This window comes from Amphiura filiformis, chromosome 13, assembly GCF_039555335.1.
Source record: "Amphiura filiformis chromosome 13, Afil_fr2py, whole genome shotgun sequence".
Lineage (NCBI taxonomy): Eukaryota > Metazoa > Echinodermata > Ophiuroidea > Amphilepidida > Amphiuridae > Amphiura > Amphiura filiformis.
The window spans coordinates 49,468,901-49,488,374 of NC_092640.1; the positions used below are offsets into that span (position 1 = coordinate 49,468,901).

At 36.2% G+C, this 19,474-nt stretch overlaps 1 protein-coding gene across 1 annotated transcript; it reads right to left on the reverse strand.

Moving 5' to 3' along the window:
• Positions 1-220: 220 nt before the first annotated feature.
• LOC140167313 (adhesion G protein-coupled receptor B2-like) lies at positions 221-12,669 on the reverse strand. The gene is made up of 6 exons (XM_072190640.1): positions 12,542-12,669; positions 12,108-12,341; positions 6,542-6,703; positions 6,074-6,235; positions 2,887-3,030; positions 221-529 (listed from the first exon to the last, which is right to left on the reverse strand). Exons 1-6 carry the CDS (start codon positions 12,576-12,578, stop codon positions 345-347), a joined length of 924 nt encoding a protein of 307 aa, XP_072046741.1. The 5' UTR covers positions 12,579-12,669; the 3' UTR covers positions 221-344.
• Positions 12,670-19,474: the final 6,805 nt, after the last annotated feature.

Genomic DNA, 19,474 nt, shown 5'->3' on the forward strand with positions numbered 1-19,474 from the left:
TACTCATCAGACTCTGTATAAATGGGGATGCAACTAGTGGCGACTTTTTAATCTGACTGCGTTTACTATAGATAGTCAATTGATATTTGAATCCGTGGACAGGCCCGAACATGAGGAAGTTTCGTAACATTCGTATATTTCAAGAACCGTATGGTCAATTGTCAAAATTCAAATATATATTGTTATAAGAAAAATCTGAAAAGTTGATATATTAGGGTGGAGGTACAACTTTTTGAATGACCCTCGTATTTTATCAGTTTAGCTTGAAAATGCCTTTTGCTCCAGTTTACGGAATGCACGTCGACCTCCTCCCACACCAAATGTCACGAAGACATTTACTCCACTCAACATGGTGATGTGCAGACGTCTCCGTTACAACACATGTAGTCAACAGACCCGGAGCCACAGTAATTACTAGTAGCACCACACCAGCCACTATTGGAACAACATCCTCCAAAACATCTTGCAGGCTCACCGTCCGGTGCTGCGTATTGGCTGCCACAACGAGAATCTGAACGACAAAAGTTATCTGTACGGGAAGACAGGAACGTACCATTAATATTCCGTTTTTCCTAGAGTATGCCTGATCAAGTTATTTATCGTAGTATCGCGGCACACAGTGTCATCGCCCCGTGTGCTCCGACCTGTTTAATAGTTTTGATACGCATAATGGGTCGAGGGACATGCAGCTAAGGCTATTGACAATAACCTGGTGACTGACCTCTGTAGATGTCAGTGAGCATGGTATACGTCATGACGTCATCTGCTTTTAGACTGTCTCCACCAGTGATCTACGCTGCGCTATAGTACCTCGAATCTTCCGTGACCCTAGTGTCCGTAGTCGGGCGCTGCACGTTTAATCCGAGCTTCATTACTCTAAATCTTTCATGAATTGCATTGACAAGAAATAATATTAACTAGACTTAGCTGTGGTCTAAGACCACGAACACAGCCGTGTTGTGGTCCCTTAATGACATTTGACCCAAAAATATATGAAAACCCCATAGACATTGGCTAATGTCAATGTATGTGTGCATGTAGCATCACTTTGCCATGTTATTTGTGGCAGAAGAGGCATTTAGAAGGAATTTCGTTTTAGACCGGAAGTGACCCCTAAATGACCTTTAATCCCAAATAAAAAAAAATACCAGAGATACACTGGATAACCACAATTCATGTGTGAACATACCGTTACTGTCCAATGTTTTGTTTAGCTAATAAATATTTTTGAAGGTATTTCGTTTTTATATCGGAAGTGACCCGTTAATGACCTTTGACCCAAAATAAAAAAAATATCACATATACACTGGGTAACCACAATTCATGTGTGAACATACCGTTACTGTCCTATGTTTTGTTTAGCTAATAAAATTTTTGAGGGTATTTCGTTTTATACCGGAAGTGACCCTTTAATGACCTTTGACCCCAAATATGTGTACACCCTATAGACACTGGGTAATAACAATTCATGTGTGCAAGTGGCGTCACTGCCCTACGTAATTTGTGGGAGAAGATGCATTTTAAAGGTATTTCGTTTTATACCGGAAGTGACCCCTTAATGACCTTTGACCCAAATTAAAAAAATACCACATATAAACTGGGTAAGAACAATTCATATGTGAACATACCGTTACTGTCCTATGTTTTGTTTAGCTAATACAATTTTTGAAGGTATTTCGTTTTATACCGGAAGTGACCCCTTAATTACCTTTGACCCCAAATCTGTGTACACCACATAGACACTGGGTAATAGCAATTCATGTGTGCAAGTGGCGTCACTGGTATTCTTAAGTTGTGGGAGAAGATGCATTTTTAGTTGAAATCACGTGTATGACCCCCGCATGACCTTTGACCCCACAAGTTTCATGTGACATGTAGGGGCACGGTCAATGATCATTGTGGCCATCAAAATCGATGTAAGCATGTGAGTGCTAGAGCAAATGTAATGGTTGACAGAAGAACCTGTAAGAAAGAAGAAAGAAGAACCTGTAAGAAAAAGACACAGCCGTGACTAACGTCACGGCTGTGTAAAAAGAAGAAAGAAAGAAAGAACCTGTAAGAAAAAAGACACAACGTCACGGCTGTGTAACGAAAATGTAAATAAATTGAATAAATCTGCTCGGCTTGTAATCACTCAGACAACCCATGGTCACTCAAGATTCCCTTTCCTCTAGAGTCTTCAACGATTGTCCGATGCTTCTACTTCAAACCCATATTTTTTTCGTATTTTCACCATTCTCCCATTTCACCGGGCTATATCCCTAGAACTACTGAGCCATATTTTGTAACACGAACTACGAAGACCACCCCATTTTTTTAAAATTGTAAACGTCCTACTCAATTGTATTTAGTACTAATGTATAGCTATGGATATTCTCTATCCAGTGATACCAAATTAAGTACACATAATGTCGATATGACGTCATAATGTGAGGGCGCCCATGCAAATTTGGGAAATTCCGGCTATTTACAAAAGGATAAAATTATGTAAAATTGATTTTTGGAAAAAAAATCTACATAAGTGCGATTTTCACTGAATTTTCTGCTAAATCTATTTTCACCTAACTTACAAGTAAAAAGTCAATAGCTCTTGAAATAATTTCACATGAGAGAGAAATGAAAATCATTGGGGCTTCACAAATTGATGTCCGGTCCTAACCTCGGGTAAGGTACTGGGTGAATTGTTATCACAAAATGAGCGCAAAGGTTTTATATACGATTAGGTTAGGTCATTTGGGCGAAAACGCGTGCGTGTTTTATGACGGATAAAAACTGAATGAAATTTGGAACTCAAATAGTTTTGAGGAGAAAATGTAGATTATGTAAGTTGAAATTGTCGTTTAATTTGATAATCCTGAATCCAAATTCTGTATTTTGTTTACTTACGCTTGATACACGTCGCTAACTCTGTTGTCTCTCCAGTGCAAGTCAGTCCGTCAATTAAACCATGACAAATACGAGAACGTGTTTTTTCGCCTTCTCCACAGTTGTTAGTACAGTCACTCCAATTGCCCCACGCACCCCAGAAAGCTTTGTAAAAAATATGTATCGTATATAGATTAGTCTTTCCATCGACCCTCGCGATCCATACTGAAGGCGCGTCAACAAGGCGCGAAGCTACGAAGGAAACCAACTCATTGTAAACAACCTATTATCCCACACAGCGACCAAAAATCGGCAATTTGAATGATTTTTTCAGGCTGTGACACATATGATGCCTAAAATAAAGATTAAGCTACTTTCAACCTTCCAAAAGTTGTTTTTATGTACAAAAGTTGTCGTTTTTTTGCGCTAGTTTGATGTTACCAACTCAATGTTAGCAACCTATTATCCCACACAGCGAAAAAAAAATCGGTAATTTGAATGATTTTTTCAGGCTGTGACACATATGATGCCTAAAATAAAGATTAGGCTACTTTCAACCTTCAAAAGTTGTTTTTATGTACAAAAGTTGGTTTTTGTGCTAGTTCGATCTGCTTAACTATTGATGTTACATGGATATATAAAACTCTCACAATATTGCAACTGGCGTGTTTTTCTTTCCTTACCTAGTACTATTGATGACTTTTTTTATGCAAATCATCAACTCACCTTTCGACACATGTATGGGCTCGCTGAGGCAAGACCTAGGTCGTGCCTAGAGCCTCGCCTAAAAAACATTACAACAAGTTACCACAGACCGCGTGACAAACTATAATGGGCTGTGACATCATCACCCAATTTACATATCGCCGTCCACAGCCAATACAATTTGAGCATCATTTGCCTATTTGCCACATATTCATGAGAACCGCATACACAGCCACGAGAACCACAATCTACTGCGACAAATGCACTACCATCAATAGGTTGATGACAAGTTTGAATGGGCTGTACTGCGCTACTGATTACGGTGAAGGATATCGGTTCAAATCAGTTGTTGAAATGTGTACATGTTATGCAATATTGATGAGGTAAGCAAAAGGCAAATTGCGTCAAGTAATTAGTATGAGTCGTGCATGATAAATTTGCATAAAGTGGTGGTTTCCGACACCAATATTTATGAATATACATGGTAAATACAGGAAAATATACAAAAATGATGTCAATATTTGGCTCCAATATACGTTATGGTTCATACAATCGATTGAGTTTGGTATTTGTATGAATAGCCTTTAGTGTTAAGGGGATACTACACCCCTGTTGTAAATTTATGACTATTTTTGTATTTTTCTCAAAAAATAATAACACACTGGTAACAAAAGTTATGTATATTATTGGGGCAAGGACTCCAATTACTACACTGGAATTTCAGTGACTCAAGACAAGCGGTTCAGTATACAGCCTGTCTCAAAAAAAATTGTGCAAGTGAAAAGCGCCCTCATTGCCGATTAGAAAATACCGTTGTGACATGATGCTTACATCAACGTCAAGGGCACAGTCTTAGCTCTCAAATACCGTTTGTTCTGTCCAATTTGCTCTTTTTAATCTTGAGATATGTTTAGTTAAGAACGAAAGGGTGAAATCACAATTGTGCCACTTTTACTAGGGATAGGGCTGTACATGTAAATCAATGATAGCTGATGTTGATGCGTCTAATGCACTCCCCCCTTCGGGATTCGTGCATTAGACGCATCAACACCAGCGCGCGTGCATTATTTTGTCTGATTTGTAAAATTTCATAACCTTGTCAAAGTTCATTAACCCATAAGTGTGTAATATTTGTTTGTCTTTTAACATGTCTTGAATGACAAAAAGAACAGTATTTACCATGGTAAAATCATTGACATGCACATGTATTTTATTTTACAGCAGAATGTGAAATATTTATTTATCGTTTAATTTGTCGTCAGAGGAAAAATAGAATCATTATACCTTTATCATGATAAAACATTAAAGACACTTTTGTATTGTTGTGTAATTGATGCATTCTTTTGATTTCTCTTGATAAACTTGATGCTATCATTGATTTACATGACTTTGTACCGCTCCATTCCCTAGTAAAAGTGGCACAATTGTGATTTTACCCTTTCGTTGTTAAGTAAGCATATCTCGAGATTAAAACAAGCAAATTGAACAGACTAAACGGCATTTGAGAGCTAAGACTATGCCCTTGACGTCGATGTAACCATTATGTCACAAAGGTATTTTCTAATTGCCACCGAGGGCGCTTTGCACTTGCACAATTTTTTTTTGAGACAGGCTGTATATGATAGGGAACGAGGTACATCCTAGCGGTACCTTATTTCTTATCATAAATAACGAAGAGCTTGTCTTTGGTCACTGAAATTCCAGTATAGTAATTGGATTCCTTGCCCCTGTAATATAGATAACTTTTGTTACCAGTGTGTTATTAGCTTTCGAGAAAAATGCAAACATAGACACAAATTTATCGAGGGGTGTAGTACCCCCTTAATGATAGCACGTGGATTAAATACATTTGTTTTGCAAGATACGGCTTTAGAAAGGGGTGGATACCTTGATACCTGTAGTTAGCCTATATGGATGAGTGTCAGATTTTTACGTAGTAAATTTACTATACATGGTGAATATGAAATGTTCAAAAACTTTTTCTAATGAGGTTAGTTTTAAGATTATAGGAATAAAGGGTATTAAAAAGCATATAATATATCTAGGAGTTTGCCAGAATAAAGTCTATATTTAAAGGTGTACCCTACTCCTAACCTAAGCCTTGCATCACCGAGTGCAATATAAAATGGACTGTTATGTAGGGCTGGCACGTTCACAGTAAGGCATTCAGTGAGAGCCGAACATAAAACAATAGGGTCGTTGGGTGAGAACGTGATATTTGGCATTCGGTGTACCTAATGTGGGGCCATTGGGTGAGATACGAACCGTTAAGAGGTGCATTGGGTGAGATCTGGTTGAGAGATAAAAGAAGTCCCCAAAGTGAATGAATAGTTCTAAATGACGAAGGCGTGTGGACTTTCAACGCTGAGTATTATTTGGAGTTCTTGTTACCGTTAACAATTCAGCAGCGATTTTATCTGACTCTGAGTGATAAAATCACGCTGTAACAACATTGTAAACGTTGTTTGTGTATTATATAAATGATATAGTTCAAAGTACTTACGACAATTTGTGCCATTACAAGCCCTAATGTCAGTGGAATCACCATTGCAAAATGTATTTGCTACAAGACCACCGTTTTGAAAACACATTCGTATGCGTTGTTGAGTACCAACACCACATTGCACGCCACAAGGATCCCAAGATCCCCATTCCATCCACGTGGCTAGAAATGAGAAATAAATAAAGAAAGAAAGAAAGAAAGAAAGACAGACAGAAAGAAAGAAAGAAACAAACAAACAAAGAAAGAAACAAACGGCAAAGGTATTGCTGTAATATTAAGCCTTCTTTCATGTCTAAAGGTACAGTATTATAACGTATCTTCACAAAAAGGTGTTTTGAGAAATTGAAGCAGAAGAAACCTTTCAATCTAATGAAACCCTTGCGAGTGTAAATCCGAGTAATAAAATGATGCTGTAATAACATTACGCTGTTTGTGTATTATTTAAATGATATAGTTCAAAGTACTTACGACAATTCGTGCCATTACAATCTCTGATGTCAGTGGAATCACCATTGCAAAATGTATTTGCTACAAGACCACCGTTATGGAAACACATCCGTATGCGTTGTTGAGTACTAACACCACATTGCACGCTACAAGGATCCCAAGGTCCCCATTCCATCCACGTGGCTAGAAATGAGAAATAAATAAATAAATAAATAAATAAATAACTAAATAACTAAATAAGTACATAAATAAATAAATAAATAAATAAATAAATAAATAAATAAATAAATAAATAAATAAATAAATAAATAAATAAATAAATATATAAATAAATAAATAAATAAATAAATAAATAAATAAATAAATATATAAATAAATAAATAAATAAATAAATAAATAAATAAATGAATGAAAGAAAGGAAGAAAGAAAGAAAGAAAGAAAGAAAGAAAGAAAGAAAGAAAGAAAGAAAGAAAGAAAGAAAGAAAGAAAGAAAGAAAGAAAGAAAGAAGGAAAGAAAGAAAGAAAGAAAGAAAGAAGGAAAGAAAGAAAGAAAGAAAGAAAGAAAGAAAGAAAGAAAGAAAGAAAGAAAGAAGGAAGAAAGAAAGAAAGAAGAAAGAAAGAAAGAAAGAAAGAAAGAAAGAAAGAAAGAAAGAAAGAAAGAAAGAAAGAAAGAAAGAAAGAAAGAAAGAAAGAAAAAAAGAAAGAAAAAAAAAGAAAGAAAGAAAGAAAGAAAGAAAGAAAGAATAAGCGAAGTAGAAGAAAACCTTTTAATCTAATGGAACCCTTTCAAGTGCAAATAACGCTTAATTAATATGTTCTTTTACCCACCAGTGAGTAATACATTTGAATCGCTATTGAGGTGATGGATTTAATATAGTCATTAAATTCAATCGTAGTCGTACCAAATCATGTAGTGAAACTATATATTATATGTGACCCTCGGCACAACTGAGCCCTGAAGTCGCCAATCATCATTTTTGAGATATTCAACCAAAATATTCTGCTTGAAATTAGCTTTAAAATGATGTATATCGTGTCTATAGTACTTGACATTTAAGTAGTGAAAAATTAATAAAACAGTCAATAAATCCTTTGTTTCCTATTGATTATTGTTAAGTTCGATGGAGCATATCTCAATAGTGGCACTGGCGACATCCGGGCTCAGTTGTGCCGAGGGGTCACATATTTGACAACGAATTGCCTCAAGTAAATGTTACTTTCTTAGGAACTACGTGATTGCACTTCGTTTTCTTTTGTCGTCACTTTAATTGAGTTACCAAATTTACCACCATAACACTCGAGAAAGGTTAATTAGGAATTACCCCATGAACCAGTGCTTATGTGGTATGGGCTGCTCCCGAAGGCGCCAAAACATGCACAAATACAAACACGTCGAACTCATCATGACAATGTTGATATTATATCGATGATGAATCTGTTCTAATAAGGCCCTTAATTTTTCTTTCACAACCTGTAAATCCGCGTACTTAAAATGATATTTCGGAATAATGAATCCAATCACCCTACAAAACAACGCATCCCTCATGATTCCGAAGGTCGGGGTGGGGGCTACAATAAGAAATCGATATAGGTGTAGGGCTGGCAATTTTGCAGTAAAGGGGTATACGCTGAAGTTACGTAATAATCGGATTAACTACCATAGCAATAGGTGAAAACAATTTTTGAATATACAGCGCTGTACTGATACGTTCACGCGGTACCTCTTCATTGAACCATATCATGCTGATTACTGTAAGCACCTGTAAGATTAGTATCTTTGAAAAGAGCAGTATTGTATTCAATCTATGATTGCAGACATACACAGGTGATGAGTGTAGCCTGCTTGTAGTGCAGCGCGATATGTTCAAAAATGTTTTCACCTATTGCTGTGGTAATTAATCCGATTAATTACGTAACTTCGCCAGCGTATTCGGTGAGAGCAACATGTAAAAAACATGGGTCATTGGGCAGTAGACTTCGGTTATATAATGCGCTTTTATAAATGCGCACGTGGCCAGATGGCTAGCGCCATATTTGCGTTACATCACTGTGCATTGTATGCTGTTAGTAACAATATTGATGACTTAGTTGACATTATTAATAAAGACTTAGTAAATGTCAGTGATTGGCTTGCATGTAATAAATTAAGTTTGAATGTGTCCAAAACAGAATTCATGTTAATGGGGTCAAGACAACGTCTTGCTGTAGTCAAAGACCACGACATCAATGTCAACATAAATGGTGTTAAACTTCGTCAGGTACACAACTGTAAACATCTTGGTGTCATTGTAGATGATAGTATGACCTGGCATGATCAGGTAAACAACATCAGGAAGAAAGTTCTTTCAGGTCTATACATGCTCAGAAAATGTAAAAATGTATTACCATCAGAAACAATGTCTCTCATTTTTAAAAGTGTTATTGCACCTCACATAGACTACTGTGATGTAATATGGTCTACTTGTAATGTTAATGATATGGATATTGTTCAAAAACTCCAGAATAGAGCTGCCAAAATTATCACTGGCGCTAAATGGTCTGATTCTAGTTCAAACGCACTGTCAGTTCTAGGTTGGGATTGTATTAAGCAAAGGTGTGATTATCATGATGTTGTTACAATGTTCAAAATTATGAATAACGACACGGCACCCTATCTAAGTGATCGTTTTAATCTGAGAAATAATGAGAGATATAACCTTCGTGGCTATCGGGCGCTAAGCATTCCTAAACCTAACACAAATTTTAAGAAGAGAAGTCTAAGTTACCGGGGTGCTGTGTCTTGAATGCGCTAGATGACCATCTAAAAGCTGCCCGTAATGTTAAACATTTTAAATACTGCTTTAACCATGTTGATAGTATTATATGAATGTTTTTTATTTATGTGTCATAGAAATTCAATCTTGACTTCTTGCTCCTGTACAATATGATGTTCCTTAAATGTGTATTAGTTTAGTGCAATTTGTAAAATCGCCTTAATTGTGAATTTGATGTAGACTTTTGTCAATGTGGTTTAATTTTCCTATATTGCTGGTGCTCTTCTTTTAATTAATATTTTTGTACATTATAATATAGCTTATAACCTATTTTATATTTTAAAACCGTGTCATTGTGTTATGGATGCATGCTTGTGGATTTAGGATGAAGGTGCGCTATGGGAGTAAGATGTGGGTGCAAGGGGTGTGTGGTTATGTGGGTGTGTGGTATTTATGGGTGTGCTGGAGTTGGGGTGTACTTGGGGTGTGTATAGGCGTTTGTAGCGCGAGTGTGAACTTGGTGAATGTGTAAGTGGTATTCAGATATATATGTTGCAATATAAGGTCTACAACTTTTATTTTATTCTGGTGATTATATTTATCTTCTTGCCTATTTTCTTAGATTTTGATGTCATATTGAAATGAGTTTTACTGGGTTTTAAAAATTTTAAAAATATTATATGTTCTTATGCTTTCATAATTTTGTAATATACTGACTATTGTTTTAATAATGTTTTAATAAGTGTACGTACTAATTTATAATTCTGTTACTTTAATGTGTATATGCCACGGACATGTGGAAGAACAATGACTTTTATATTGAACATGTTTTACCGTGAATAAATAAAGATATTATTATTATATAATCCTTGTTTCGAGGCTAGCACTGGCAAGGGACATTGGCTGGAGGTTCGATGCTATAAATTTGCAAGGATAAATCATGGATATCGAAGGATCATGATTATTGCACAGCACCCTCCCCCATGTACAAACATTACTACTTTTTATTTATTTATTTTTTATTTATTTATTTATTTATTTATTTATTTATTTATTTATTTATTATTACTTATGTACTTAGGCGACGAAAAAAGAAAACCCTGTTCTACGGGCCCGACTGACCCAGATTTTAAACAAATTGATAAATATTTTTTTCGGTACAAATAAATTATGTGTTTTTTTTTTTTTTTTTTCTCAAATTGCAAATTATTTACAGATTTCGGTGATTTTTTTGGGTTATTTCAACAACAAAAAACCGACCGACCCTACTTGAAAGGTCCGTCCGCCCGTAGAACAGAGTTTCCTTTTTTCTTAGCCTTACTTATAATGTTATAAATATTATTTGTTCCCCTTTCGGCTAGGCAAAACACACCCTCCCCCTTTTACACTCGTAAATTAATTGGGGTTTTTTTGCTAAGTTTCTCCTTCCGTGTAAAGTAAAACTTTATAAGCCTTTTGAACCAAACTGACCAAAATTGACGTATACAATTACAATATATAATAATACCATGACAATAATGTGCATGACGACCATACTAGAAGAATAAACCATGCATAACATACGTGATTGTACGTCAAATTGTCATTATAACGTATGAGCGTGATGTATAGTATACGAGTCTTCCTCAACATCTTCCAGCCGGGATGATTAGATCATGTACAGTGATCTACGTATTTATTCTCTAAAGTGTACGTCAAAGGGTGTACAGATTACCGATTTAGTATGGGGGACACAATAGGTGCTTAAAAACACATTTGAATTTAGTTTTTCGTCCATTTTGGAACTTAATTGAATGTGAGGGAGCGAATGAGTAAGTTGAGGTTGAGGAGGTCGGGCGGGGACATCCAGCCTATTAAGTTCGAGAGGGTCATTATTCTGCAAAGGGCTAACGTTATAGTTTCGTCAATTTATGTTAAAATTAGAGTTAAAATTAGGGTCCGGGTTATATGTTCAGTGGCGGCACTACGGGGGGGGTGGAAATACTTATCTTGACTCCCAAATAAATAAATTCATGACCCATTCCTCCCGAAGAAAATGAAAGCCCCATAAGTTCCCTATCATCACGTGCAAAAATTATCAAATAACATCATCGGGAGCTACTCAGTTCTGACCTTAATGCCAGTAAGAATCACATTTCGTCATCAATATGGCCAATTGTCACGCCCATTTAGGACGGAAATACTGAAATACAAGTTTTCAAATCAGCTATATCTAGCTTTTGCGTCATTATTTTTTGGTCCGTAATGGAAAATCCAAATAAAGAATGTTTCGCTCAAATTATTTTGCCCTTTGCAATCAATGCCACTATTTTGCAAAAACAATTTTCCTGTAATCTGTCATTTTCGCCTATACTTTTGTGTGTGGAATTTGTGTACATCCGGGTACCTTACATCGTTGAACACGGTATGTGGCGACTTGTAGATGTCACGTGCGTCTTTATAAAAGCGCATTTATACCCGAAGTCCACTGTTGGGTGAGCACATGATTTTTTGGCATTCGGTGAGAGCAAACTGTAAAAAAATATGGGGGTCATTGGGTGAGAACATCGATCATCGAATTTCTAGCTTCAAATGTCTTCGTTTGTTTTTTCAAAATAAGTAACAAAATCAGTGATCAATGAAAGTAATGAACAATAAGGGTCTTTGGGTGACAAATCAAATGGAAAAATAGGGGGGGGGTCTTCGGGTGGCAGAGCATGTGTTCGTAAAAAATATAGGGTATTTGGGTGACAGCGACGCTGAAAAAATGGGTCTTAACGGCCCTACATACGCGTCACCCCAAACGTGAGAATGCCCCCACCCCGGGTCATGATTTACCCATAACCACACTCACGTCTATCTGCCAAACATCCAAACTCTTCCAGAAACATGTTGAGGTTGTCAAATTCATACAATTCATCCGATTTTGACAAAGGAACTGCATTGAAGCCACCAAATATGAAACCTATACAGGAACATGGATCTGTCTGGTGGCTACCACGCAACACCCATCGCATCTTAAAGCCAGAGCCTGTGTCTGTTTGGCGTTCAATTGTACAGGTTCTTGTGCTTGCTCTGCTGCAGATAGCTAATAAATGGAAAACAGTAAAATGTAAGATGTTATACTTATGAATTAATGTGAACTATAATGTTAAGATGTGTTATTGGTTTATAATGAAGTTCTGCATGGTACCAGCTAATAAATCGATTGATTGATTGATTTATTGATTGATTGATTGATTGACTGATTGATCGATTTATTTATTGATTGATCGATCAATGACTTACCTGCTAAGAAAAGGAGTTTAAGCACTTTTACGCCCATTCAGTTGGTTGTTTAATACAGTCGTTCAATGTTGTCTGAAAACGATTATGGCGCGACGTTGATCATCTGTATTCAGTTCTGATTGCCTAGGTCTCACACTCGCTGAAACGAACACCTTCCTATATGTACGTATAAGACATTTGTTTCATTATCTTAAGTAGCATTAAAAGGGAGCAGCGTAGCGTATTTTAATAGTTTTAAGTTAATAATTCATTTTTTTTTTCAATTAACTTTTATCAGTCTGGTATTAACCCTAGTCAAGCATGCAGTAGCTGGTTATTAGCCGTGTTCAGACGATCATATAGTTATATTAAAAGTGTATTACAGTGACGAAGTATCCGTGTATCCGTGTACACGAACTCGTTGTTAGCACGAAAGTGTAGTTTAGACGCATTCAGGTAAAGTGGGGCCAATGGTCCAAGAACCGCGAAATCTAGTGTAATATGCCTATTCTTCTTCCAAAACTACCTGGTAATGTGTCCTCAGCGGAGTACTGGTTGCATGCTATATTCAAATAAACATTAATTATTTAACTTATAACGTTCAAATATTGATGACAGACCTTAATATAGATTGCAAAACCTAGTAATGTAAATATCAACGTAATACATACAGGCTACTTCTTGATATGAAACACGCTCCCATATGATTGTTTATTGTGACATACCGCTTATATCCATTGCATTAATATTTTTATCCGGTAGAAATATTAATATTATATTCATATAAATATTATTATTATTATTATTATTATTATTATTATTATTATTATTATTATTATTATTATTATTATTATTATTAGTATTATTATTAGTATTATTATTGGTATTATTATTATTATTATCTTAATACTAATTACGGCGTGTCCGTCCGTCCGTCCGTCCGTCCGTCCTATGTCCGCGCGCTATCGCGTGCGCGCGGCTCACTAACGCGTGCTCGCGGTGCGCATCGAGAGCGTCCGCGCTGCATCGCGAGCGTCCGCGCGGTGCGCTATCACGTAGTTCGCAGAGTACCAACGGGCGCAGTGCGAGCATCAGAAAGCATTACAGTGTGGCTAATCGTGCAGGCGCATCTGATCGGATCAATAGGCATATTTTCAACACACACGTGCAGAGGCCTATTACTCAGAACATGGCTATTTCCAGGGTATTCTTTTTTTTGGGGGGGGGGCTCATATGTGGTAGCAGGACATGGCTTGGAAGAGGCGAACGATGGGTTTCCAGATTACGGCCAAGTAAACGTCACAGCTACAAAACAACTAAGTTGATTATTGTGTCAAATTGAGTCTTCATCATTGAGAGACGTATATCATAGTTAGTTTAAAAAGTCAGGGCAGGTAGGCCTATGGGTAACGGGTGTTGCGTAATTAGAGAAAGTCCTATCACGAGAACCACCCAACCCGAGAACCACCCAATCCGAGAACCGCGAAATCTAGTTATTACTATTTTGTAATAAAACTGAGCAAAATGAAGTGGATAAATGCATAAAACATTGGACCACTGGACCTTGAGAATAATTGTATTGAATCATTAATAATTGTTGATCAACCACGTCCACGCCCTAAAAGAAATTACAACTGTGTCATAAAAACCAAGCCCTAATCTTTATTTTCAACTGCGTCAATTATTATTATTATTATTACACAATACTTATAGAGCGCTCTACGGAGCCCACAACGCCTTACAAAAGCGACAACACACAAGCAATAATACAGAAAAAAGAAAAAAAGTAAAGATTAACTCTGGAACAAGTGTGTTTTCAGGCATTTTTTTGAATATAGACACAGACACCGATTGCCTGATGTCAACGGGGATAATATTCCAAAGGCGAGGTGCAAAACAACAAAGGAATTATCTCCGACTCTCTTTTAGATCGAGGAACAGCAATTCTTCAGTAGAAGAAAGAAGTTTGTGTATGTATCCACCAGTAGCAAAATCAATGCCGACTGCGCAGACATAGAAAAAAAAATAACTACACTTTATATCCATTATCCACATTAACAAAATGAGGTTTAACATGTTGAAAGTATAACCCACCACGTACCAATACATACACCGACCACTCCTATACATTCAAACGAAATACCTCTCGCACACATAGAACTCCAGTCAAGTATACTAACCAAGTACGTACAGCCAATTCTATGGTTATACTCCGACACGTTTAACCTCAATATCTTGCAGCAAAAAAGGCATATTTTCACATCTTTCTTTTGACATGCTGAACGTTTCTGATTGGTGATTTGGTTTATTCTGACAGTACATACATTAACTACATGTATTTGAATGGGGCTTCAACTTCGTCAATACTGCTGTTTTCTTCGTCTTGTGCCATTTTTTTTATTTAAAAAATACCAAATAACAATTTGAATGGATTATCCTTCACATTTAAGCAGATAAAAAAAATAATGTTTTTACACTTGCGCTGGGGGATCACTTAATAGGCCTTTAACTTCCGACATCCGACTCAAATACTCGCATTGGTTCAGTTATATTATTATTAGTTTGCTCTCTGTTTTCAAACCGTGTTTGACATAAGACGATAAAAACGTTTAATATCACCTTATTAGCTTTGCTCTCTGAATTCAATTCGTGTTTGACATAATCAGATTGAGGATATTTAATATTTTTCACATTATTGTTATGTATAACATGGCTGCATTAACACCTGCAAATCTAGTCCGTAATAACTATACTGGTATATCGAAGGTGTTTAATTTTCATTATTTGACATTTTTTATCAACTTACGACATGTTTCATATATCCCATCATGTACTACGCCAAGGGGTTGCCAGTGTATGCTCAATACATAATGCCTGTAGTGCAATATAATAATGTTTGATTCTCCCAGGATGCCTGGTGAATATAATATTATTTTGAAAAGTGTTTAGTTTCCATCATTTGAGATTTTTATCAACTAACGAAATGTTTCCTCTATCCCATCATGCACTACGCCAAGGGGTTGCCATTGTCAGGGCCGTTCCTAGGGACTTTGCCGCCTTAGGCAAAGCCTCTTTCTGTCGCCCACCAAAGCATACCAAAAAGTGGTAAGGGTGGTTACCCCCTTCAAAACTCAGTTTTGACCTATTTGTATACTGCCCACGACCGTTTTTCGTCTTTTCTGTATTTTTCTCTTTTCATCCCATTTTTTCTTTTTATCCGCCCTCATTTTTCTTACCTTTGTCATTAGGCATATACCTAGGAATAAATACCAGAAATACGTTAACGGTGAAACATGCTATGAATACAATTATCGTCAAGTGGCGGTCTTTTCAGATCACAAGCTCTTAACCCAGGCAAAAAAAATTCATGGGTATTCCCAAAATTCGCTACTGGTTGCTATGCAAATCATGCCATGAACATGGCATGTTCTTGGCATGAACATGGCAAGACATTCCGAATCTTTTGTTTTTTATGTGGCATGAACATGGCATGAAATCCTCTATCAAGGACTCATGGGCATGAAATTAGGGGGTGAATTTTCAACCCATGAAAAAATACACTTATTTTTGCATTATGGGACGTGGAAGGATGCTTTTATTGGCAGTGGTAGAGAAATGGTAGCGAACGGTAGCGAATTATCATGCTGTCAATCAAAATATAAATTGCGTACTAGTCCTCGTGAATTTAATTGGGTTGAATATGCCTGCTGCCCTCTGCTCATTTTATGAAATGCATGGATAGTTTGCTCACTGTGTTTTCCACTATCAGCGGTATACCCGCGGTATCCATGACTAGATTTTGTGTTAACTCAAAGAAAACTATTATTATTAGGATTATTGGTGATCCAAAACAATTGTGTTTATACTAGGCTTTGGTAATCGTATTGGCAATTTAATGTTAGCGCCAACTGCTCTCCTTTAGAATGATTTTATTTATGAACAACCGCAAGCTATTTTATCGAAGTGTTTTACGTAATGACGTGTATTAATTGATAATGCTCTCTCGTAACATGATTAATTGATGTTTTACTAATGCAGAAAAATAATGGAAAGTCAGTACAGTCTGCATAAAATTTCAGATTTAAATTACACCCGATTTCAGTCTTCTTTTGAAATAAATAGTACGTGGGCACTATAACTGCAAGTAGTTGGTAGATTTTTTTTTGCAAACGTACACAGATACGTGAACATAATAGTAATAAGTTTTTGACAGATGCATTTCACGACAATTTACGAATCTACTCTAATATCCTTCATATTGCAATGGGTTAATAGTTTTAAAACTGTTTATAATAATTCATGGTTAAATGTTATATTAAAACCCATCAGACTAAACTTCGAACTTACTGTCAATTCAAATGTTCATTTTCATTAGAAAATTATGTAACATTATTAAAACGTAAGCATAAATCTACTTCTTGTAAATTAAGAATTAGTTGTCATAAATTAAGGATTAAAATGGATAGATATGTTTCACCTATAAATTGCCTCCAGAACCATGAGATCGGAGAATCTGTAAATATTGTGATCTCAATGAAATGGAGAACAAATTTCCCTTCACTGTGAAATGTTCCTTATAATTATAACGATATCCGTAATAGATTTATGACCTTATTAGATGATATTTTTGATACAAACAATTCAAATGAAAACGATAAGTTTCTTCTTATCATGGGTGCCAATGATTTTGACACCACCAATGCAGTTGCCAATTTCATTCACTGCGTTTAAAAAACGGGATTCAGATAGTATGCCTATATGACTAGTTAACTTATATTGCTGGTATATTCTTTATAGTTGGTAACAAGTGTATCATTAATATTTTAGACATAAGATCGAGACGAACGTTATTTGAAGCAGTGCATTTCATTTTAAAATGAAATTCATCTTCTGCGGCATTAAGATCACAAAGCCGACAAATTCGGTGGTAACTAGCTCGAGATACTCTAGCTAAAATACAGGTTTACATTTACTATCTTACATTATCTTGCTGTATTTCAGCTAGAGCTCCAAACGACAAGCTTCCGGGTTTTTTTGAAGAACAATACTGTTACGTAAGATGAAGAAGAAACCCGCCTCGGAGCCCGCCCTACTCATTATTTCATTGTACTTATTGCAATTTGCCTCCACACATTACGTAATCAACACAAAGCTTTTGTGAGGATTAGTGAGTGGATAAGAAATTGACAGTGGAGGATACGAAGGACACGCCGATTGTTAGTTGTCAATCATGAATTGCCGCAACGTATTAATATTTTACTGCATGGCATTCCGCAAACACCAAGACAAATTATGCCGTATTTTTCCAAAGATCATCTCATATGAAGTAAGCTGAATGCGATCTGTACTTTTGTAACATTCCGATCGCTTTTGATCACCTATTATCGGCGAATTTGCTTGAAAACACGTGAGTTCATGTTGTGTAAACATAATTAGCATAGACACAAATGAAATTACGATGCAATACAATGCAATTTGAATGCGCAGCAGATCTATAGAAATAACTTTGCCCGGTTTTATGCAGAATTAGACCCTGTCTGGTGGTAACCAAGGAATAGAGGTTATCCGTGTTCTATAAGTTGCATATATCTTATCAGCGACTGCTATACCTTAGGACTTTTTATAGCCCGCCACATTTATGCAGGTAACTCGGGTCGTGCTTTGAATTGGTTTGAACATACCACGGGAATTGACGCCTTTTGTTAGAAGTCACGCATGAGTAAAGTGGATATAAACCTCTATAGCATAACGACATATCTAAATCATGAGTTGATGAGCACTAACACGTAGTTTACAAAATGGTGAACGAAGATTACGATTTCTCCTGACTGATCTGAGTTTTGTACAATACAATAGGTACGAAGTTTGGATTGCACTGTAGAAATTTGACAATACCATTCATTATTATACACATTAGACAAACAAGAACTTACAGTTTGAAAATAGATGTTTTATGAAGAATATCAATAAGTGCATGAACAGCTAAAACGATTCAGATCCCTTGAATAAGTTGAAACAATTATCACATATTTTCAACCAATACTTTCAGCGAGAGTGATAGCATAAAAATCAAAAGAGGGTGACTATCTAAATCACCTCTGACAGCATTATTTGTAGTTTTACGATGAACATCCAAGACTAATTTACATAATTTAATATGAATTGTTTCACTACTAATTTTATCACAAATATTTATACAATTTCCATTCTGTGCCCTGATTTCACATCCATATGTCCAGATATGTCAACTGTCACTCTTTCAGACAACAGGAAGAACACCCTGAAGGCCCGGCCTGTCACTATATAGGCCCTAAAGTAGCTAGAGGGGAGGGAGAACATATCACACCTATTAATCTTCAACAATAAAAAAATTTAAAAATAAATTAGGGCAATTAGCAAAGATAGCTAAAGATTATCGATACACGACAAGTATTACTTGGCTCTACAGGCAACCAGTAGCATGATCAGGGGGACTGATATACAATGGCTATACTAAGTAGGCTAATTGTTTATTCTAGTATATACTAATAGGCTAATTGCTTATTCTAGTATCCTAGTAAGTAATTGCTTATTCGCGATATTACATTCAGTCAAGACCTTGTCCTTTGAACCCAAATTGGCTACTTTGAAACGAAGTACTTAGCCAATTCATTTGCTTCGTTATCATTAAAATTATTTTACAGGATAATGCAGAGTATCTATGGATCTGCAGTCTACTAACAAACTAACCTCACTCCCATGACAAAATTCATAAAACTATATTCATACAGCTGTTCTGTAGCCTATGATGAAGTTATTTTTTGACATATAGGGATGATGTTGCAATATGAAAGTTGACAGGTGAATGGCCATGGCCACTAATTCATGAACTTGGCTAGCTGGCTGGCTGGTCTGAGGTCACACTTCTTAAACATCTATGATTTGAATTGCATTGCTGTTCTCATCAGAGACTGA